Source organism: Bombina bombina, chromosome 10 (assembly GCF_027579735.1).
Source record: "Bombina bombina isolate aBomBom1 chromosome 10, aBomBom1.pri, whole genome shotgun sequence".
Lineage (NCBI taxonomy): Eukaryota > Metazoa > Chordata > Amphibia > Anura > Bombinatoridae > Bombina > Bombina bombina.
Genome location: NC_069508.1, coordinates 60,303,439 through 60,328,359, shown reverse-complemented (window position 1 = coordinate 60,328,359; position 24,921 = coordinate 60,303,439). Strand labels below are relative to the sequence as shown.

General features: G+C 33.9%; 1 protein-coding gene across 1 annotated transcript in view; it reads left to right on the top strand.

Annotated features, from left to right (window-relative positions):
* The first annotated feature begins 5,139 nt into the window (after nucleotides 1–5,139).
* Nucleotides 5,140–24,921, top strand: part of LOC128640711 (uncharacterized) — a 75,054-nt gene continuing 55,272 nt past the window's right edge. Inside the window, exons 1-19 of the mRNA XM_053693138.1 lie at nucleotides 5,140–5,254; nucleotides 6,539–6,623; nucleotides 6,732–7,118; nucleotides 7,904–8,011; nucleotides 8,146–8,328; nucleotides 8,876–9,061; nucleotides 9,462–9,647; nucleotides 9,832–10,017; nucleotides 10,150–10,335; nucleotides 10,749–10,925; nucleotides 11,176–11,352; nucleotides 11,494–11,670; nucleotides 11,914–12,090; nucleotides 12,564–12,740; nucleotides 13,170–13,346; nucleotides 13,598–13,783; nucleotides 14,364–14,483; nucleotides 15,566–15,587; nucleotides 15,703–15,753. Of these exons, the coding sequence (XP_053549113.1) occupies nucleotides 6,587–6,623; nucleotides 6,732–7,118; nucleotides 7,904–8,011; nucleotides 8,146–8,328; nucleotides 8,876–9,061; nucleotides 9,462–9,647; nucleotides 9,832–10,017; nucleotides 10,150–10,335; nucleotides 10,749–10,925; nucleotides 11,176–11,352; nucleotides 11,494–11,670; nucleotides 11,914–12,090; nucleotides 12,564–12,740; nucleotides 13,170–13,346; nucleotides 13,598–13,783; nucleotides 14,364–14,483; nucleotides 15,566–15,587; nucleotides 15,703–15,753 (2,900 nt within the window). The 5' untranslated portion in view covers nucleotides 5,140–5,254; nucleotides 6,539–6,586. The remainder of the gene's footprint in view (nucleotides 5,255–6,538; nucleotides 6,624–6,731; nucleotides 7,119–7,903; nucleotides 8,012–8,145; nucleotides 8,329–8,875; nucleotides 9,062–9,461; nucleotides 9,648–9,831; nucleotides 10,018–10,149; nucleotides 10,336–10,748; nucleotides 10,926–11,175; nucleotides 11,353–11,493; nucleotides 11,671–11,913; nucleotides 12,091–12,563; nucleotides 12,741–13,169; nucleotides 13,347–13,597; nucleotides 13,784–14,363; nucleotides 14,484–15,565; nucleotides 15,588–15,702; nucleotides 15,754–24,921) is intronic.

Here is a 24,921-nt window from a genome sequence, read left to right as displayed (position 1 = left end):
ATTCTTGTATAGTCTCGCCTATGTGGTTTTTAATATTTGGGTTGTGTAGTATAGTAGAGTCTAGGCGCCACATAGGTTGGCGTTTTGGCATCGAAGGCCACAGGAGTTCCAGGGTGATGGAGGCATGGTCTGACCATGAGATTGGCAGGATCTCAGCTTCTGTAGCTAAAGCTATGTTATTATGATCCACCAGCCAATAATCTATCCTAGAATAGGAGTGTCCTGGGTGTGAGTAAAAAGTAAAGCTCCGGGCTCTAGGGTGTTTCAGCCTCCAAACGTCTATTAATAACAGGGTGTCGAGTTGTTGTGTGATACGTGATCTATTTTTATGGGTTATTTGGCTTTTACCTGAAGAACTATCTATGTGAGGATTCATTGTGATATTCAAGTCTCCACCTACTATTACCATACCTTTCTTAACTTCCCCTAGTTTGGTTAGTGCTTTATTATAGAAAGGTTGTTGACCCATATTGGGCGCATAAATGCTCACTAACGTTAGCTGGCTATTATATAATGTCCCTATTAATATCAAGAACCTACCCTCCTCATCAGCATATTGTTCTGAGACCTGAAATGGTATATCTCTGCTAATTAGTATACCCACCCCATTTTTTTTTTTTTTCATTGGAATTAAAGAATTGTTGGGTATATATTTTTGAATATAGGGTAGGCTCCTTATGTTTAGGAAAATGGGTTTCTTGGAGGAATATTATCGAACCCTGTGATTTTTTAAACCAGGCCAAGGCCATGGACCTCTTATTTGGAGAGTTTAAACCCTTACAATTCTGTGATAACAATTTTATATTATAAGACATTGCATAGATATGTGTTTGGCTCTCTCATTAGCTTTATATGTACTATAATCAGACGGGCAGCATGACATTCTATCTTATAAATTAGCGACCAGCAATAAGAATAAAACATTAAGAACAATAAAACAGAAAAAAACAGAAACAACAACGTAATCGCAAAAACAAATAACATGTTCTCACTCTCAAATGTGAGATGCAAATGATAGGATAGGGGAATCCAAAGACCTAATTAGGTCAAGACACAATTGGGGTTAAGTAGCTTACAAAATGTATTTGTTTATTAGAGCAGCTAATTTTTTTTTTTTTTTAATATATTATTATTATAATATTTATAATAGATGGCAAATCTGTAATGTTCCAGTGTCTCTAATACTTAGGTATTGAGGTTGAGTCTTTCTAAGTTAAGTGGGCTTCAAGAGGAAAAGAGAAAGTCACAAATCCTCCTCTGTGTCCCATGCCATTAGTATTCAAACAAAAGCAATAGTAAATCGTATTACCTGCATGTAGAAAGTTCTCTTAAATCCAGGAACAGTTCATAAACTACTTTCAAATCTCCCAGATGTCTCTGTGGCATGTGTTGATCTGGAGGGCTCTGTATCAGTCTTCATCTGGTTCTTGAGCAAGTGTTGAGTCACTTGTGGCGGGATCTCTTGTTCTCTTTCGTTGAACCGTTTGCCATTGTGGTCTCTGTTGTAGTGGGTTAATTTCCTTTGGAGCTTTTGTCTCATGCAGAGACGGCAAGGAAGGCTGTGGTATTCCAATTTGTGTGCAGAAGGTTTCTAAGTCCTCCAGGGATTTATATATATAGATTCGGTTATTTTTCATCACTTTAATGCTGAATGGAAAGCCCCATCTGTAAGGGATCCCATTGTCCTGAAGGTGCTGTGTCAAGAATCTTGTCTCCTTTCTATTTTGCAACGTGAGTGGGCTTAAGTCGGAGTAGAGCTGCAGTTGATTTCCTTTATAGGTCAATGAGTGTAGCTGTCTTGCTGCTTTCATTATCTTTTCTTTATCTAGATATTTGTGGAACTTTATAATTACATCCCTTGGAGGGTCTGTGTCTTTGGGTTGTGGGCGCAATGCCCTATGGGCTCTATCCAAGGGGATTTCTGTGTATTCTGGGTCCTTTAGGATGATTTTGAACAAATCCTGGAGGGAGGAGTGCAGATTTTCGGAAACAACTTTTTCTGATAGACCTCTAATCCTTATATTCTGTCTCCTCCCTCTATTGTCCAAGTCCTCCAATTTTTCTTGAAGGAAGGATATTTGCGATTCTTGGGCCAGAAGTTTTCTATTCACCAGATCCATATCTGTGGTTTGCGTCTCAGATTGCTCCTCTAGGTATTCCACTCTATTCCCCAACTCATTGACCTCTTTCCTTACCTCCGCTAGCCCATCTTTAATCATACGGCCCACTTGCTGTATAAAGGATGTAAAGTCTCCCTTTGTAGGAAGGTCTTTCAAATCGGCCCTTGTGAGTGGTGTATCGTTTGTCACCTCCTGTTGGTTTTCAGCCTCATCTGGAGTCTGAGATGAATCCTCTCCCTCCATTGTTAGAGCATGTGATGTTTTAAAGAACATATTCATCTTATTAGGAGTGTTTTTCTGAGTCTTGTCATTTTTATGTGTTCTTTTTGACGCCATATTTGATATTTCAGAAGGTTTCTAGTGAGCTATATTCCTTCCTGAAACCAGTGATTGTGGGATTCTTATATACAGAATTTGTGGTTAATGTCAGGGATCTCTTAACTCCTTATTATAACTGAGACTTGGAGCTCTGCAGGCTGCAGACTTCCTAGAAATATCCTTAGCGAGTGTGTCAGACAATTTTGAAGAAGTTATAGAATGGGTACAGCACAACCCACTAACTACCTTTCCACTCTAAATGCTATCATAAATAGCAGATTTTTCCTTTTTTATCCCTATTTAGAGTTGCATGTGGGTTTAAGTTAAATATTCTTCTCTTAGTAAGTGTGTATTAAAGACAGCTCTCAGTATCTTGTGTCCTGTTGATGGCACTTTTAGCTTTATGGTGATTAAAGAGTGTAAAGGCCTAACAGCAAGCCTTTAGCTGCGTCACAGTGCTGCCTCTGTCAAACCCCACATTGCCCTTCAGTGCTGCAACGTGGAGCTCAGTGGAAACACAGCCAGTATAAAGCAAAATTATGTCTATCCCAGTAGATCTTGTGTGTGGCCGTATATTTAATGTTCCGGTAAGTGGCAATATAAGTTTGCACAGTCCCTTGTAATATTATGTTATGCTAAGACGCTCACCTTACAGTGCGGGTTAGTGCTGTAATGGCCGCTCCTTAAAGTGCCGTTTTCACTTTCACTCCGTTTTAGCGCCTGCACAATCTCCCGGTCAGTGCTGTCATCTCCAACAGAGCATTGTCAGAACCGGGTGTCAAAGCTGAATCCTTGTGTAAGGTCTTGGTGTTTTGAGAAGTTTTACTTCTGTGCGGCCATGATCCCCCACTGTGTTTGGCGGTATTATCTTTGTGCGCGGTATAGATGAGACACTCACTTTCTCTCTGACTTCTTATTTTAAACACTGTAGTTTAGATTGCTGCTCCGATATGCTTATGTAGGTCTAACTTGAAGATATAAGGTTTTAGCCCCCATTTGTGTCTTTATGATTGCAGAGCTTCACTTATCTGCGGCCATTTCAGTCCATGGTCGGCTCCGCCCCCGCAATATTCATTTTTAATAACGATTTTAACTTTGTATTTACTGTAAATCATTTTAATAATGCAAATATGCTATGTTGTATACATATATAGACATATATACAGGTATATGTATATATAAGTACATTGTAGTCCTTGCATTTAAGTAGCTGAAAACTTGTAAAATGTATGCCATATTCATATATATTAAAGTGATTAACTATTTATTTACTGTAAATACTTCACATTCCAATGTTTTTCACATGAGGGAATATGTTCTAATAGATATTACTACATATATCTGTATATACGTATCTATATCTATATAATTATATATATACTGTATATATATATATATATATATATATATATATATATATATATATATATATATATATATATATATATAGGTATAGATATATATTTCTCCAAAATGCCATCAAATAGTTATAGAAATTTTTAATTTATGAATAAATAGAACATATTCTTCTATGTGAAGAACATTGGAATGTGACATATTAATATTTCATGTCAGGTTAGCGCACCTTTAAAAAAAATGTGATTGGGTTTGCGTGTGAGTAGAATTTTAGTTTTTCCTCACTTTTCGAGCTTCATTTAAGTTTATGAGGGAATAAGTTAACACGGTCGCGATATTCGGACTTCAGCATTTTGAACGCATCCAGTTAGCGGGCATGCGAAAACTTTTTACTAACTTGTAATACATATACACACACATATACACACACACACACACACTCTCTCATAAACATACACACACATATACAGTAAAGAAATCTTGATTCAAATTGATTCCTGAGTGTCTGCCTAATTTCTTTGACATACACACACATATATGCACACACACACAGACATACACACACATATACAGACACACAAACATATACACACACACATACGCACACACACATATACACACTCATACATACACATACACACATACAAACACATATATACATACACATACAGGCATACACACACACATACACATACACACATACACACACATATATACATAAACATGCATACATACACACACACATGCATACACATACACATACACACATACACACACATATACATACACACACAGACATACACACACACACATATACAGACACACAAACATATACACACATACACACACAGACATACACACACACACATATACACTCTCTCTCTCTCTCTCTCTCTCTCTCTCTCTCACACACACACATATAATGAAATAATAATTTTAATGGTGGGTAATAAATCACATTATAGAATTTTTTTTATATAAATTTTAGCCTATGCTAAATATACCACAATGCATGTTCTAAACTTTATTTAAATATTTAAATACAGTGCCTTTTGTTGGTATGGACTTTGCATTACTGTTTATGGAATATTATAGAAAAAGGTTAATGAAACAAATAATTTTGTTTTCTATTTATGTTAATGGTTGCGGATATCTAAATGGGTAGACTTTTTCCATACTGATATTTCAGGGAAAATTCCTGTCTCTCCCAGGACTTTCTTCACTTCCAGAGAAGGACATCCTACTATTTTATGCAGATGAGCTACGTCATTGGGGAATTTCTCACTAACTCAGCAGTATAGAGTATAAAAGACGGTGACAGTAACACGATGTATCCAGTAGACTCCAGGAGTCAAGCAAACTGCTCTTTAGTCCCTATTTTGGATTTCCTTCTTGAAGAAGATTACACCTAAAACTTCAGCTAACAATTATTGTTCTGAGATCTTTTTCCTCAAAGAACTGTAAGTAACTCCTTTTTAATTTAATCATTATATTCTGTATATTCTTTTATAATTTATTAATCCTTTATTTTAAATAGGATTAAACACTCCCATTTGACTGTGATACTATATTGTATTAATGTATTTTGCTAACTGCCTTTCATTGTATTTCAGTAATGCGATGTCTGTAGTACTGTTTAGCTATGCTTTATAGTAATGTGCACATCAATAGAGCTTTTTCATTCATTTACTTTATCTGGCAATAGAGTTACTAATTTGTACAGATAATGGAAAATACAGTTATATTGTGGTTATTTTACATGGCTACCTTAATTTTCAAATTCAATTTTTTTCTTTAAATTGATTTTCCTTTATAAACTAACACAGATTGATAAAATAACACAGGTTGTTCTGATAAGAAAATGAAACTGGAGTTGTGCTTTGGAGAGAAGAAAAGTAAATTTAGCAGAGGAAACATTTTTAACTTGGAAAAAAGTTTTATAGTTAGCTGATATTAGCTGCTAATTAAAGGGACATAAAAAACTTTTTTTTTTCTTTTATGATTCAAATAGAGCATACAATTTAAAACAATTTTCCATTTTACTTCTATTATATTTGATTGACTCTCATGGCATCCTTTGTTGAAGGAGAAGAAGTGCCTTACAGGGGGCTGGCTGAACATATTGGGTGAGCCAATGACCACAAGTTCATATGTGCTGCCACCAATCAGCAGCTAGATCGCAGTAGTGCATTGCTGTTCCTGAGCATACCTAGGTATTGACTGCATCAAAGGATACTGAGACAACAAACCAAATTAGATAATAACAATAAAATGAAAAGTTGTATAAATTTGCATGCTCTATCTGAATCATGAAAGTTTAATTTTGACTTTACCGTCCAATTAAAGGAACATACAAGTATAAAAAGAAAATGATCTATTGTGTTAGAGGCTTTTAATATTGCACTGTTGCTTACATATTTGTTTAGCTATGTTTTTATACTGTTTGTGGGTTCTTCCTGCACTGAATAAACCAACTTTGTCTTGACAGGCTTGTGAAGGCTTGTTTGTCTCTCCCATAGAGCCAGTGCATATTGATAGAGCATTATTGCTTGTGCACAAACACATTTTTCTCTCTCTAGTTATATATACACATTATTTTATTTTGCTAAATGTATGTACATGTTTATCTGCACTTTCATATCTGAGATAGTCATTTTCTAGAGATAATGACCTTTTACGTTTTTGGTGCTTAGCTGCACTGAGATATTTTACAGCAATAACTGATACATTTTTTTTTTTTTCAGATTTTGTCACTGGTTATTGCTGCACAGTTTCTGAAATAAAGTAGAAGAATGATTGCACTATTTTATTTCTCCTTCTTAAGTTATGGTAAGCCATTGTGGACATGATGCAGTGTTCTTTATCAATTACCAAATAATGTAGATCATTTTGGCTATATCTGTAAACTATTAATTTATATCCTGCACTTTATTATAGGCTTTTCAATGTTTTCTGGAGTACACGGCTGGTCTTATTTCTACTCTTCAGTCAACATGACTTATCAAGAGGCAAGAAATTATTGTAAAACTCATTATACAGATTTGGTGGCAATTCAAAACCAAGAGGAAATCAAGTATCTGAACGAGATTCTTCCTTTCAATCGTGCATACTACTGGATCGGCATCCGTAAGATCAACAACCAGTGGACTTGGGTGGGAACCAACAAAAAGCTTACCAAAGAGGCAGAAAACTGGGCCAGCAATGAACCCAACAACAAGAGGAAGGATGAGGACTGTGTTGAGATGTATGTTGGAAGAAAAGCAGATGCTGGAAAATGGAATGATGCATCCTGTAAAAACCGAAAAGTTGCTTTGTGTTACACAGGTATGAAAATATCACCCCAAACTAAGTTATTAGATTTATAACCTTACCTATTTAGGCATTGTACATATGCCTATAAATGTAATTATTTTATTGGTATCTATCATTTAAAATTACGTTCACAAAAAAACTATATATATATATATATATATATATATATATATATATATATATATATACTTTATCAGAAAACCAGTGTATGCTTAATTTATAGGATAGGTTTAAAGTGAATGTAAACTTTGACGAATGTGTGCCCGGTTTTAAAAATTCCTATTAAAAACAGGGGCACTTTCATTCATCAAAGTTTACATTTCAGCAGTTTGGCTAAAATACTTACCTTTTCTTTCTGACAGTCGGAGCAGTGATTTCCCCGCCTACCGCGTGTCTCTTCATTGGTCAGAAATGAAGAATCCCGCTTCCTCCAATCATGGCATGGCCTCTGGCAATGTTTGCTCTGGGGAGGAAGCTGTGATTGGAGGAAGCCAGATTCTTAATTTCTGACATAAGAAGAAACGCGCAGCAAGCGGGGGAATTGTTGGTCTGACTGTCAAGAAGAAAAGGTAAGTATTTTAACAAAACGGCTGATATGTAAACTTTGATGAATGAAAGTGCCCCTGTTTTTAATAGGATTTTTAAAAAACGGGCACACATTCGTCAAAGTTTACATTCACTTTAAGGATATCCCACGCATTCTTGAATTCCTTTATTGTCATCCTCTTTTTGAAGTTTATCCCATGAAAACAGGTTCTCTCTAATTTGATTAACATAATTTTTTCATTATTTTTCAGCTGCGTGCAATGCTACCTCTTGCAGTGGTCATGGAGAATGTATTGAAACAATAAATAATTATACATGCAAGTGTAATGAAGGTTTTTATGGAGAGGAGTGTGATAAAGGTAACTGCATTCTATATTTCATTTAAACTAAAGTGCATAAGTACACATCCTTGAACGTTTACATTTAGAGCAATGAGTATGTAGGAAACTGTATTGGAATCACGTGTTAACAAATGTCTTTTTTTTATTTTTAGTTGTAACCTGTGAACCTTTGGAACAACCCGATAAAGGATCATTTAATTGCTTTGCTCCTAATGGCAACTTTAACTATGGGACATCTTGTGAGTTTAGCTGCCAGGAAGGTTACGATACGGACTCTGATAGCACAATCCACTGTACTGTTTCTGGATGGTCTTCAAGTGCCCCTCAATGCAATGGTAATTAAATCATAGCCAGTATTTTTTTCTTTTTCAACCCCATCATGGTAACCAGTTCCCACTTCTAAATGTTGACAAGTGGTGTTAACTCGCATAATAATAACACAATGATGATAAATGTTCTTGTCTGATATTAGTTAAGAATTGATGTCTCTTTCTTCAGAGGCATCAACAGTGTGTACCATTTCTTTTGGACTATTCTCAATAGATATGGATAGGTACCTCTAAATATTGGTATCTTTGCTACATATATGCGTATAATTAAATGAAGCAACAATATATAAACCCTTGATCTCCATAATATTCATCAATAACAGAGCTTCTTCCATAAAACCATTTGATTCACAAATATATAGTAAAATGATTGCTTACATGAGCTACATACATCCTTAGTGAGACTCCTGACTCATTGTAGTAATGAGATATGATTTTTCAAATTGTCTCTTTTCAAACAGCGTTGTTAATATAGTAATTTGTATACATTACAAATAAATATTAATATCATATCATTTTGCACTACATTAATTTACCCTCTTATTTTTTTCAGTGATAAATTGTTATAATTTGAAAACTCCAGATCATGGATCCATGAGATGCAGTGGCCCCTTTGGTGAATCTTTGTATAACTCCAGTTGTGAGTTTTCCTGTGATGAAGGATTTGAGCTTGTTGGGAATAATAAACTCCAGTGTATGGGAAACTCTGAATGGAATGGTGTGGTACCACAGTGTACAGGTATGATAAGATTATGTCTTAAACAAACAACTAAATAAGTTCCACCATTTTACACAATGTTAATACACACATTTTTACAATGTAGTAATTATTTATTATTTCTTCTGTAGTAAGACACATCTCTACATCATTTTGTAAGATTTTTATTCTTAAATATAATGGCCCTAAATTAGAAAACATGTGTAAACACAGGAGCATAAATATACCTCACTGTCCAAACAGACATATTCTGATTTTATCATAAAATAACTTTGTCTGAATAAGCACAAATAAAGTTAATTGAAAATCAATGTCCTTGTGATGTAATACTATCTTTATTGGGTAGTTATGTTTTAGAGACAAAACTTAATTATTGGAATTCTATTAATAAAGCATTAATAATACCATTGTTTTATTTTAGCTGTCAAGTGCCAAGCAATAAATAACATTGACCAAGGAACAGTTACCTGCAGCCTTACTAGTGGGGACTTCACATATAAATCAAGTTGTCATTTCAAATGTTCCAAAGGATTTGCTTTGATTGGATCAGAAAGCGTCCAATGCACAGCACAAGGAGAGTGGACAAATGAAATTCCTCACTGTGAAGGTATACAAAAATATCACAATTTCCGTACATTATTTTGAATTCACCAGAGTATTATGTTGTAAATTTTCAGATATGTATCGTATGTATCAGATTCAGAACAATCTATTTAAAAAAAATATATATATATAAAAGCAATGCTACAATATATATAATAAATAATGTTTTTGTTTTGTTATTTGGACAGTTATTCAATGTGAGCGTCCAGTTGAACCACAATATGGATTAATCAGCTGTTCTAATGCAGAAGACAATCTACCAGAAAACTCTACATGCGATTTTAGTTGTGTTAAAGGCTTTGCATTGGTTGGGTCGCCCTCTCTACTTTGTATTGCTCCTGGACAGTGGACAGAAGAAGCACCAATATGTAAAGGTAAATAATCTATAGTCTCCCAACTATATAGAACTGTTAAATACATGGATAGAGTGACTGTATTCATATTTACTAATTATAAAACATCTGCTTATTATTATGATTATAAACAATATTGTTATTTTCTCATAGCTGTGTCATGCCCAGATCTTACAAACCCTGAACAAGCTACGATGGACTGCGAAGATGATTTTGGAAGATTTAAATATAACTCAAATTGCTCTTTCCAGTGCAATGAAGGTTTTATCTTAATTGGAACTGAGTCACTGCAGTGTTCCTCATCTGAGTCTTGGAGCGCCATAGTACCTGAATGTCAAGGTATTTAATGTATATAAAGTATATTTATATATATACTTGGATAATTCATCTATACGTATTTGTTACAGTTTATTATTTTAAATCTAACATACCTTAATCAACTGCTCATTACTCACATATATTAAACTTGTATCTGTACCATATCTTTAATGTTGACTGACATTGTCAATGTATATCATTTTAACATTATAGGCTAAAAGGGAATATTTTTTTATTTAATTTGATTTTGCATGAACTTTAGAAACAATACATGCCTACTAAATAATCATTTGAACCATTGCACTTTATCCTTTTCTCAAAAAACACTTCAGTTTTATTTATTTAGCTTATTTTATCATTTATATGTACTTTTTTTATAGCTGCACAGTATTTATTTATTTATTTTTATTCTTTTTTTTTTTTTTTTTTTACAGCTATTCAGTGTCGGTCTTTAAATGCCCCAGAAAATGGCAATATCAATTGCCAAGGCAAATCAACTTACAACTCGAGATGTTCCGTTACTTGTGCAGAAGGGTTCAATTTAATTGGAGCGTCAGAGCTCACTTGTGCCTCCTCTGGAGAGTGGACATCTGATATCCCCGAATGTGAAGGTAACAGTAACATCATGTACATTTCAAACTTTGTTAGACTAACAACTGATAGCTGTCTGAAATGTTATATCTCTTTAGCTTTATATGTTAATAGCTAGCTTTTGTTTAATTTGAATTTGCATGTACATAGGTATTGTTTCATTCAGTTAATATTTATAACCCAGTTAACTATTGAACTTTGCCCATTTCTCAAAAGCTGTCCAGTTTTGTTTTACCAATTACATTATTTTCACATGTTTTATTCTTATAGCTGTACAATGTCCATCTTTGAAAGCCCCAGAAAATGGATATATCGATTGCCAAGGAAAATTATTTTACAACTCCAAATGTTCCTTTACTTGTGCAGAAGGGTTCAAGTTAATCGGAGCATCAGAGCTCAACTGTGAAGCCTCTGGAGAGTGGACATCTTTTGCACCAACATGTGAAGGTAACTGTCACATTATTAATTTATCTATTGCACTTTGCCCTTTTCTCAGATATTTATTTAGCTACTTTTATCATCTATATGTACTATTTTATAGCTACACAGTATTTATATATTTATTTTGATTTATTTATCTTTTTACAGCTGTTCAGTGTCCATCTTTAAATGCCCCACAAAATGGACTCATCGATTGCCAAGGAAAACCATTTTACAACTCAAGATGTTCTGTTACTTGCGCAGAAGGCTTTAATTTAATTGGAGCGTCAGAGCTCACTTGTGCCTTCTCTGGAGAGTGGACATCGGATATCCCCATATGTGAAGGTAACAGTTACATCATGTACATTTCAAACTTTGTTAGACTAACAACTGATAGCTGTCTGAAATATTATATCTCTTTAGCATTATATGTAGCTTTTGTTTCATTTGAATTTGAAAGTACATAGCTATTGTTTTATTCGGTTACTATTTATAATCAAGTTAACCATTGAACTTTGCCCTTTTATTCAAACACTGTCTAGATTTGTTTTACTAATTACATTATTTTCACATGTTTTATTCTTATAGCTGTACAATGTCCATCTTTGAAAGCCCCAGAAAATGGATATATTGATTGCCAAGAAAAATCATTTTACAACTCCAAATGTTCCTTCACTTGTGCAGAAGGGTTCAAGTTAATCGGAAGATCAGAGCTCAACTGTGAAGCCTCTGGAGAGTGGACATCTTCTGGGCCAACATGTGAAGGTAACTGTTACGTCATGTGCATACAATAACATTGTTTGCATGTGAACAGCAGTGCTTTAATTTTCGTGCTTATATTACAAGTGACAATAATATATTAACGCTCGAGCAATAGTCTATGATGCAACAACATCTGATATTGTCAGTTTATACCCCTTTTGCAATATAGTTTAATTGGTAATGCTTTTTTTTACTGTATTTGATTTTACATGTACAATGAAACAATATGTAATTATAAAAAAGATTATAACTTGGATTTTTCAAAACGTATTTTAAATTTAATTTTCAAGCGAGTGCATTTATAGTATGAGCGTATTATATTAAAATTAATTTACTTCCTTTACTATTAATCAATTTATTTATTGCATTTTTCTCATATATTTATTTAGCTAATTTTATCATTTATATGTACTTTTTTTTTATAGCTGCACAGTATTTATTTATTTATATATTATTATTTCTTATTTTTTTTACAGCTGTTCAGTGTCCGTCTTTAAAAGCCCCAGAAAATGGATATATCGATTGCCAAGGAAAATCATTTTACAACTCCAAATGTTCCTTTACTTGTGCAGAAGGGTTCAAGTTATTCGGAACATCAGAGCTCAACTGTGAATCGTCTGGAGAGTGGACATCTTCTGCGCCAAAATGTGAAGGTAACTGTTACGTCATGTACATGCGATAACATCGTTTTATTATTATTAATTTGCGTACTTATATTACAAGTGAAATGAATATATTAACGCTCAAGCAAAAGTCTATTATTTAGCATTATAGTTTACTGTATTTGATATTACATGTACAATGAAACAGTACATATTTAACTTAATATGTAATTATTTAAAGTTTTTTTAACTTGGACTTCCAAAACTTATTTTAAATCTAAATTTCAAGCAAGTGCATTTATAGTATGTGGGTATTGTATATCTCTTTATTAAAAAAAGATTAATGTAAATGTCTTATGACTTGTGTAGCTGTAATTTAATTTATTTACTATTAATGGTCAATTTATCTGTTGCACTTTGCCTTTTCTTATATACAGTTCAGATTAATTTATTTAGCTATTTTCATCTTTTTTTTCACAGCTGTTCAGTGTCCATCTTTAAATGCCCCAGAAAATGGACATATTGATTGCCAGGGAAAATCATCTTACAACTCCAGGTGTTCTTTTACTTGTGCAGAAGGGTTCAAGTTAATGGGTGCATCGGAGCTCACTTGTGCGTCTTCTGGAGAGTGGACCTCTTCTGCACCAACATGTGAAGGTAACTGTTACATGCTGTAGGTTTGTAATAATAGATAAAGTAGTTTAGGCATAGTTAATGGCTGCTATTAAGATTTTATTTTATTGATACAAGTTTCAGAACTTTAATATACTCCAGAAAATAATTTTATTTTAATGGATTTGTGAGCAAATAAACTTATTGCTCCAACAGCTTATTTTATGATGCTTTTTCCATAACAAAAATCTACAAGTATTGAAGCCATTAATATATTTTTTATTTTTTCTTTGCAGCTGTGCAATGTGGAACTCTTCCTATTCCAGACATGGGCATAATGAACTGTACTAATGTTCTTGGAGACTTCAAATTTGGCACTGTGTGTAAATTTGATTGCAAAGATGAATGGCTTCTAAATGGATCAAATACTTTAGAGTGCAGCAGTGATGGCAAATGGAGCGCTACTATTCCCACTTGTGAAGGTAATAACGCTATATTGACTAAAATTGTATTATTTTCTTAGTTGGGTATTTGGTAGCAAAGCATCATTCACTTTGAAACACTACTAATAAGGCAGCCAATTTTTACTATATCCATTATTTGGAAAACATTTTTTGCAGTTGTGAACACTAGCATATCTTTTATAAATACCTGACCAATAGCAGTCAACATAGTTACACAAAGTTATTTTTTTTAAAGAAATATTAAAATGTTCTTGGAGATTAAAGGGATTTGAAATCCAAAAAAATATATATTGTGATTCAGACAGAGCATACAATTTTATAAAGCTTGCAATTTACTTTTACTATCAAATGTGCTTTGTTCACATTTTATTCTTTGTTGTCTGGATCACTACATGGCAGGAAAAAGTGTTGCCATCTAGGGCTTTTGAAATGGATGACAATGTTGCAAAACTACTGCCATATAGTGTTCCACAACCACGCTTCATGCTTTTCAACAAAAGATACAAGTGAACAAAGAAAGTGTAATAATATAAGTAAATTAGAACGTTGTTTAGAATTCCATGCTCTATCTGAATCAATTATATTTTCATTATTCCAGGTCCCAAAGTTCCTGATGATCCCACTTTGAAGATTACTGTAGGAGCTGTAGCCACTGGTGCATCTGTCTTGTCTACTGCTTCCTTACTAGCCTGGCTTGTTAAACGTCTTCGGAAATCAGGTAAGAACAGTAGGCAAATTTAGCCATGTAATTAGAATATTTATCACACAAGACAATAGCTGTTTTATCACAAACCATATTTAGTGGTATTAGATATACAAAGTCACAACCATTTAGGTGTTGATCACAATCATTTAGAAAAACATATCTAATGGTTTTCAAGACAAAACCACCATTAAAGTGTATTGGAATTTTTTGTAAATAAATGAATAGATAGGTTTTTCTAAAGGTTTGTGATCGACCGCTTAAATAGCTTTTTTAATGTAGATTACAATAAAGCATATATGTTGCTAATGATGAATTACATATATATCCACTGAATATATACCACTTTTTCTAGTAACAATGCATATATTTGTCTGTTTTCCTTAGAATCAGTAAAATATAATCACTGTCCAGTATCTGCTAATAAATAATTAGACATGTCTTAAAATACTGGGCTTACAACAGTCAGTTTTATTTTTATAAATGGAGGCACTGTGAGATCTATCATAGGAGTCGATCACAATTCGTTAAAAAATTTTATTTAAAGGGATATGGAACCCAAATTATTATTTTTTATGATTCAGATAGAGCATGCAATTTTAAAAAAACTTTCTAATTTACTCCTATTATTAATTTGTCTTTGTTCTTATTGCATCTTTATTTGAAAAGTAGGAATATAAGCTCAAGATCCGACCCATTTTTGGTTCAGAAACCCTGGGTAGCGCTTGCTGGTTGGTGGCTACATGTAGACACCAATCAGCAAGCTATAACCAGGTTCTGAACCAAAGATAAGCTGGCTCATTAACTTACATTCCTGCTTTTTCAAATAAAGATACCAAGAGAATGAAGGAAAATTGATAATAGGAGTAAATTAGAAACTTGCTTAAAATTGTATGCTATATCTGAATCATGAAAGAAAAAATGTGGGTTCAGTATCCCTTTAATGATTTATCAATAGAAAATCTCAATTAAAGTCTATATGGATTTTTGCAGATAAATTATTAGATACATGTTTCTAATTATTGTTATCTACCTCATAGTCTAGATATTTATTTAAAATATATTTAAAATCTTTTTTCTTTTTTTTTTTTTTGCAGCAAAGAAATTTACTCCTTCCAGGTAAGCCAGTGTGGTTTTTTAAATTATATTATGTTAAGCTTGCTATTTATTTTTTTAATGATTTGAAATATGAAACATAATGATTTACCGAGTTGCTTGTTTTTGTGATTAACAGTAGCTGCCAAACTCTTGAAAATGCTGGCATTTACCAGAACGCAGAAGACGTGTGATTTTCCATATTAAGGTAAATATTAAGTCAATTTGGCCAACTGATTTATGGCTAATCAAATAGAGATATCAGTGACAAATAAAAAAAATGATTAGATAAAAAGATGTAATAACAGTTAATGACTGGAGTTGTATTAATCAAATTAAAGAAACAATCATTTGTCATAAGTACGGGGTTAAAAAGTGTTTCAACGCTAATAGATATATTCTGTGATATTGTAATATGGGTTTTATTAACCCATTGTTTCTTCTTGCTACATTATTTCAAGTTTCTTAATTCCTAAAATTGTTATATTAATCAACTGCTAGAAGTCATAAACTATAGAATATAATCAATTATAGTACTTGAGTAAAAATAATACAGAATAATTTGATCACATAAATTTAAAAATGTTTTCAAAATTTATCAAAAATTGGTAAAGGGTTCTTCCCCCCCCCCCAATAACTTATACATTCAGTGTTCTATTTAATGAGTAAACCAACCTGAAAATGTTTTGAAAATTTGTATATTTATGTTTAATTATCTATTTTACAGAGGAAGTCTACAATAAACTTATTACAAGAACTAATGGCACCTGGAAGTCTTCTTTCTGTCTGGAATGAAATATGAGTACTACATGAAAAGAAGAAACGGAATGTACGTGGTACTAACCAATTTTATAGCTCATTGATTGGTCTATGACATCATCAATACCAAACGCTATAAGACCCACATCAAAAGAACATTTTTTCGAGATGTTGAATAAAATGACTTGGTTTGTTCTATGAACTTCCACCAACAGAACTCTGGGGTACTAAAAGTGATTAAAGAGAAAAGAATATATGGAGACACAGGGTGTACAAATTACATTTTACAGTTTTCAGAAGGAAATTTCAAAATAAATAAACTATTATTCTAACTTTGCTAAACTCATTAAAAGTCATCTCCATCTTAACTAGTGGAGATACTGGAGGGACCTTTTAGTGAAATTTGCCTAGCAATGCAATGGATTTGTAGAGTATCATTAGCCAATTACATGCATTTTCTCAATTCATGTTTAATTTATTAGTTTTATAAACTAATACAAAGTCAAATGACAACTGTGGTACCTGTTTAAAACAGACTGTAAAATATGTTAATCCCAATGGGATTAAATATACAAAAGTATAAACGTATATTTATAAATTGCTTTTATTTTTATCTATGTTTTTACCATCTATTGTTCTGTGTATAATAAGTATTAAGCTATGTTTTTTTGTGTCAATAAAATTTATTTATTTGTCTTTTTTTTAAAAAAATTGTTGCTTTCATGTATTAAAAGTGTTAGGGTTTGACTCTCATTGTGTACATTTAGATAGCTTCATTATATGCATTTTTTTATTGCAGTTGTATTTTGAAAATATGTATTTATTGCACTGCGTGTTATTATTGAGATTTAATTTCATGCCAAGCAAAATTAGTTTATGAAATGCACAGTTTACATAACACTTCAAATAGTCATTAATATTAAACTTGTGTACATGGCACTTTTGTGAACCAGTACTAGATGTGAATTGTAGCTGTGCAAGAAATGTTAAAAAAAAAATAATTAAAATATCCTAAATGTAAATATATTTCTTGTTATTTTTATTTTGTAATTATTATTGTATTATTTATTTGATAATTATTTGTTTTTTATTTATATTGTACACTTATGAAAATATTGCATTCAATAAATTGCTTTTTATGGATATTACAATTGTATGTTTTTATTTTAAAGCACTAATTCATTAATTGAAATCTTATGAATGCATGTCTGTTTCTCAAGAAAACAATACTTTTTAACTAAGTTAAAATAAACTTAACATATTGCATCTCTTATTAACTTCACCACTACTCAGTCAGATAGATAAATGTGTTGCAAATTTAAAAACTCTAGAAGCGTCAGGTTACAATGGACAATGAATTATCTCACCCATACATGTAGCTTGGAAACCCTTCTGTAAAAACTCATTTTAATTCTGATCTAGTTATAAATTAGGAATGGTTATTAATGGCTTACTAGAGTGTGCAGCCAATGACTGTGCAGAATATAACTTCTATATTTATTATAAATTGGAAAGCCCACAATATTCAGAATTAAATTATAGGAAAGGAGAAGAAAATAAATAATGAAAGTTTGAAGAAAAGTTGTTTTACTACATGTAATTAAAGAATTTATATTACTATATTGAGGTGTTTAATGTCCCATTAATAGCAACAGAAATACATTTATTTGGGGCAAATTTGTAAAAATTGTATTTAATTCTATAATTAAATTAAACATATTTTTAAAATGAATTACTAAAGCTACAAAATTATTAGTATTTGTTTAATTTATAAGTGCTAGATTGCAAGTGGAGTACTAAATTATTTTTTACTATAAAAACAAAATACAACTTTAATCCACAAACCTACCTCACTATCTCATTATACCATTATTAAAACAATTGGTATATTAGGCTTGAAACCTAGAACACTAAGAAATATCACATTAAAGGGACAATAAACACTAAATTATTGCTAGATAGAATGATGCATCCAAAGAAAAGATTAGTTTGAGAAAGTTTCATTTGATGTTTAAATAGTGACAAAATAGAGGGAACGTTTTAGTGTCTATAAAGCAATGGGAGCTGCCATGTTGTAATGTAGGTTACATTAAAGACAGTTATAAATAAGTCACTAGAGTGTGTGGAATATAACAGTGTTCTGCACTTCCATTTTTAACAGGAACTTAAAAGCTCATAATTTCTGAATGGAATTACAGGAAAAGGTGACAACATAAATAATGAAAGCATATTGCAATCTTTATATATATATATATATATATATATATATATATATATATATATATATATATATATATATATATATGATATTTATCATTTTATATTACCATCTCAAAGTGTTTAATGTTTATATGTCTTAAATTAATATTTTATCATATATGATATAAAGAAATACTAAAAAGGTCAGCCTTAGGTTAAAGAATCAGTATATGGCTTTATGTTTTTGTACGAATAAACATTTGTAACTATAATCAGATTTTTTTTTGTTTTAACAAAATGAATATCTGAATGAATGCACCAAAAAATTTAAGAAAATGAAAAAATACTGAGAAAATTTGTCAGTATTTATTTCCTTGAAAAAAATGTTCAAGGGTTAATAGTTCTCTTTTGCCCACTGGAGAGGGAGCTTACCCGATCCACTTCATGCCACAGCCCAGACCACACTAACCAAAGTTTAACATAGCAGCCGTTGACATCATCAAATTACCAGTTAGAAATATATGCAAATTTCATAGCAATTGTAAATATAATTTGAATACATTTGTTAAAAACTCATGACAGATACCACAGTCAGTAGTTGATCAATTACGGGAATATCTAAGTAAAGAGTCAATGCACATTTCATAGCAATTGTAGATATAGAGAATATTAGCACATTCAATAGAAGTAATTGTCTATTGCACATGCTATCGTATTGCAAATGCAAGAAAACAACGCACATTTCATAGCAGCAATTCATCGTATTACAAATGCGGTTATAAATGGTATCACTACATTTGTTAAAAAAACACACACACACATAGGACAACTATTAAAGGCAGTAATCTACCAATTTCTAATATACCAATTGGAGAAATGTATACTCATTTCATTATAATTGTGGGTAAAAGGATATGGGTACATTTATAAAATCAATAATAACAATAATAGCAGCAATTGACCCTTAAATTAAAAAATACTTAATTTGATTTATATAGATATATAGATATATATGGAATAATAATCCATTTGAGTCCAAGCTATGGAGATACTTTAGGTACATAGACGACATTTTAATTGTATGGATAGGGACTAAAGATGAAGCTAGTACTTTTGTTGAACATATGAATCAAAATAATTTTATTTTACCTTTTACTGAAAATGTTAGTGATGATAAACTAGATTTCCTGGATGTTACCTTTTTCACGAGTGAGAACAAAATAGCTGTAAAATAACTGTAGAAAGCTGTCTGATAGAAATGATTTCTTAAATGCCAATAGTGGCCATATGAAGAACTGGAAAGAAAATATACCATATGGCTAATTTAGAAAACTTAGGAGAAATTGTACCTATGTGGAAGATTATAATATAGAGGCCAATATATTAAGGAATAAACTCATACTGAAAGGATATGATGTCAGTCTAATATATGAAGCAAAAAACAAATGTCTTGACATCCCAAGAACAGAAATCATACACTCTAAAAAAGTAAAAACTAAGAATAATGACTACAATAGCCAAGCCAAGTTCATTACCACATACAGCGAAGGTGCAAAAGTCGCCAAATTAATTTTGAAAAAACATTAGGATATTTTGCTTAATAACCCCATACTAAAGGATAATATAGGGGAGACCCCCACATATAATATTTAGGAAAAACAAGAATCTAAAAAACCTAATAGCTCCCTCAAGATTGAAATCCAAAAAAGCAAACCCAAGGATCACATCAAACTGGTTAAAAGTACAAGCAGGAACATATAGATGTGTAAGGAAAGGGTGCGTTATGTGTGGTAATGTCATTAAGGGTAATGAGGCAAAGAATTGGGATGGCTTTAAAACATTCAAAATAGATTCCAGAGGAAACTGTCAAGCAACACATGTAGTTTATCAGCTATTGTGTAAATGTGGCAAAATTTATGTAGGCCGCACGAAAAGAAGTATAAAAAGAAGATAGTATGAACACAGATAGGGTTTGATAAACATAGCGTTTCAAACCATTTTAACATTAAACATGGTGAAAACCACACAGGACTTAATATTAGAGCTCTGGAGCAGATTGCACGAGGTCCATGTGAAAACAGAAGACTTCTTTTATTAAGAAAATGTGAAACCAAGTGAATTCACCGTTTAGAATGCTTAGAGCCCAAAGGGTTAAACATAGACCTTGACCTTCAAGCTTTTATGAATTAAATCAATTTTAATTGACCTCTAACAAGTACTAATCAACAGTATAAAAGGAACAGAATAGAGGGCGCCACATAGTGCAGATCAAAACAACTTTGAATGGTGAGCGATAAGATAAGAGAAATCCTACTCACACAATGTAAAGCACAGATGTGCAGTACCAGCAGTCCGGAACCACACGTCGTCCGGTAGATCAGCAAAAGATATCACCAATGGGAGTCCTCGTCTCACCAGGGAGAGTCCAGAGATACCCAGATGGGAGTGGTCAGAGTATGCCAATGGAGCAGGAGTCAGTGGGGATCAACCAACAGGTCCAGAGGTTCAATGCAGCGTGTCAAGAGGGTCCAGGGGATATTTCACCAAGGACAAATGTAATAAATCAGTAGCAGATGGAGAGTTAAAAAAGGATTAAAATTTATTATAATGATAAAAACAACAGCAACGCGTTTCTCAGTGCAACACACTGTTTCATCAGGCTATACAAACCAGCTCTCAGCTGCCATATTTAAAACTGAATTAGACCAATCATGAATCAGAAAAAAAAAGCACACCCCAAAAAAAGGAGCATACCAAAATAACTGTGGGGGGTGAACAATTCACATGAATACAAATAATATATTTGAGAGGACTAGTATTGTGATTATATAAATATAATTAGGAACCAACTTAATCAATTTCTAAAGACAACAGATCCCTAAAATATGTATATCTGTAAATAAATAATATCAGTGTATTTGTTTGATTTATTGTAGTCATCAGGGAACCCTGGAGCTACCTGGTAATGGTATGTTCCATTGTTCATAGATAACGTTTCATTAGAGACATTAACGGCTAGATTTAGAGTTCGGCGGTAGATGGGCTGTTAACGCCACGCGTGTTTTATGTCTAACGCACGGCATTGTTTGACTCCGGTATTTAGAGTTAATATAAGACCATCTAACGATGCTCCTAACGCGTGTATGTCACACGCGTAATCCTGCCCGCGTTAGACAGTCTCCCATAGAGAACAATGGGAAAGGCAAAAAATAGCTTTTTTCACCTAACACTCGATCTCGCGAGAAATACGCACAGCTCGGTCATATGACGCATACCACATCATGCACAACAATAACACGCCGCAAATGTCACAACATCAATCAATCAACAAAGCACACAAGCATTACACATTCACAAGCGGGGGAAGTTTTAATACTATTTATACGGGGAATACGCATATACTTTAAGATGCGGAAAATCGCACAATAACAACAAGGATTAAAAAATATATACATACACTAAAAAAAAAATCGCATTCAATATCATTATATATTATGAAAAACATACATATACAACACTTCACGAAGAACACACCATCGCAAATTCACATTTAAAAAGAATACTATTGGACAATGTTAGAGAAAACGACCACTATGACATCATCGCATTCTACACATTCCACAAATACCAACTCAAAATGAGCATGCGCAAATTAACACACCTAATACACATTGCAATAATATTAATTGCTAATAAAGCACACCTGAACACTAATTACAATGGAAATTGGGACATCATTAAACATTTACACAGGGTATATAAGCACCACACAAGCAGGGCTTCTTTGACTGTGTTGCTGGTGGGTCTTTGGAGAGTTAAGAATAGAGATTTTGCGATTTTTTGAGAGTGAGTTAGTGTTAGTGTGAGAGAGTCAGTTGGTAGTGTTAGCGTGAGAGAGTCAGTTGGTAGTGTTAGCGTGAGATAGTCAGTTGGTAGTGTTAGCGTGAGAGAGTGAGTGAGTTAGTGGGAGGTAGCGGGAGTGGGAGAGAGTCTGTTAGTGGGAGCGTGAGTGAGTTAGTGGGAGTTATTAGTGATAGTTGTTAGTGTGAGCGTCAGTTAGTGGTAGTTAGTGAGCGTTAGTGGGAGTGTTTGTTATTGAGAATTAGAAGTAGTGTTAGTTAGCGAGCGAGTGATTTATCTGTACACTTAACACATTTACACGCAAACACATTCAATACATACATACACTTATCAATAACACTACATACACTCCATACCCCCTACCCCCTCATACTACACTCCATACCCCATTCCTTGTAGTCCCATTCCCTTTCATCCCATTTACTCTTATCCCATACCCCATACCCATCCCATACCCATCCCCTAGTTACATTTAGTTTACATATCCTCCTTTTAGTCTTATTCTTTTCGTTTATTTAAATACTCCTTACCCTCTTTGTTTTTTTTTACATCCCTCACACTTTAAGCACCTTTTTTGTCTTTTTAGTTCTTTATTTTGACCCCCTTTCATTTCATCACACTCACTTTTTTTTGATTATTTGGGGTTTAGTTTAGGGAGGAGATGGAGGCCAGGCAGGGGACAGGTAGAGGGGGGAGTAGAGGGAGGGGGAGAGGAACAGGGCAGGAAGGGGGGCAGGAAGGGGGGCAGGAAGCGGGGGTGGAAGCGGTGGGTGGACCCAGCCACTTGGTTCAAGATGACCAAGTGGCTGGGCCCAGTGGCGGTCAGAGTAGGGCTTCACAGTCCGGGAAACAGAGGGCATCGTCACAGGGGAAGGCCAAGGCGACTAGGGAGGCGAGGTTTACGATGGAGGAGAAGGAGGCCCTCGTAGAGGCCTATATGGCCAGGTATAGGATGCTGCAGCACCAGAAGACTACCCCGACTGACAGGAGGAGGCTCTGGAACGAGATTCGGAATGCAGTCAATGCAGTGGGTTGCCGGAACAGGGATATGGATTCCATCAAACATCGGTACCGGGACTGTAAACTTGAACTTAAAAAAAAGTTAAGCCTGGAGGCCCGACATGCCGCAGGGACCGGTGGCGGCCCTGCCCTTGAAATGGAGTACTGCAGATGGGAGGAAATGTTGCGGCCCAGCATCTCCGAGGTGGAAGTAGTCGGTATCGGAGGAATCGATACCGGGAACCTGCCACTCTCATCTGACGGTAAGCTCATTTAACAATAATTTCACATACGAATGTATTTCAATGGACACTATACGCAAACATTTACTTTCATGATTGAGGTAGCGAATACAATTTGACAAAACATTCAAATGTACTTATATTACATAATTTGATTCATTCTTGAGATATATTTTAATGAAGAAATAGCCATGCACACGGTGAAACAATCACAGGAGGCAGCTATATTCAGCTAACAATCAGAATCTTATAAACATATTTAGATATGCTTTTCAGCAAAGAATATCCAGAGAATGAAGCTAATTAGATAACAAAAGTACATTCGAAAGTTGATACTAAATGTATGCTTATAAATCATGAAAGATAAAACATTGGGTTTCATGTGTTAAGGATCCGATTAATGCTATTACGCTGTTTACACGCATTCTATTACTTAGCGGTTACATCAGTATCTAGGCTATAGGTTAGGTGTGCATTTAAACAGACTGAAAACAAACGCAAAAACATTCACATTGACCAGATATCACAAACACTGTTTAGAAAAAGCGGAAATCGTATTGATTGTTTGTTAGATTTCAAAGTGGATTAATGATTCTGCATTTGTAATTGTATCGTAAGCTAAGTCATTTAAACCTTTATTTGCAAATATGCTAATATATACATTTCTTTTTTTATTTTTTTTTTAATATACAGAGTCTGGGGACGAGGCAGCACAGCCTCCTGCATCTCCCCGGGATGAGAGTGGTGGTGAGGAATTCCCACTTCGGAGGGAAGAGGCCCCCCGTGACGAACAGCGCACGGGAGATGATCAAGAGGCCCCGGAAGCACAGGAGGATGCCGCTGAAGCCGCGGAACCCGAGGTCCCTCAAAGACCCGCACTCCGCCGTGCACGGGCACCCCGCCGTGCACGGGTTCAACAGGCACAACAAGAAGAAATAGCGGAGGTGCGGGTTCTACTGGAGTACATAGACCAGATGCGTACCTCCCGGATAGAAAACATAGAAGGACGACGCAGAATACTTGATGGGCAGAATCAAATAATTCAAGGCCAAAACGAAATAATCAGTATACTGAATACAATACAAGAAGGACAAACAAGAATGTTCAATCTTCATCAGGAAATGTTCACATTTTTCCGGGAGGCGCATGCTGGTCTACCTCCTGTTGCTGGGCCTCTTGTTGCTGGGCCTCTTGCTGCTGGGCCATCTCCTCCTGCCGGCCCATCTCCTCCTCCTCCTCAGCCATCTACTCCTCCTCCTCCTCAGCCATCTTCTCCTCCTCCTCCTCAGCCATCTTCT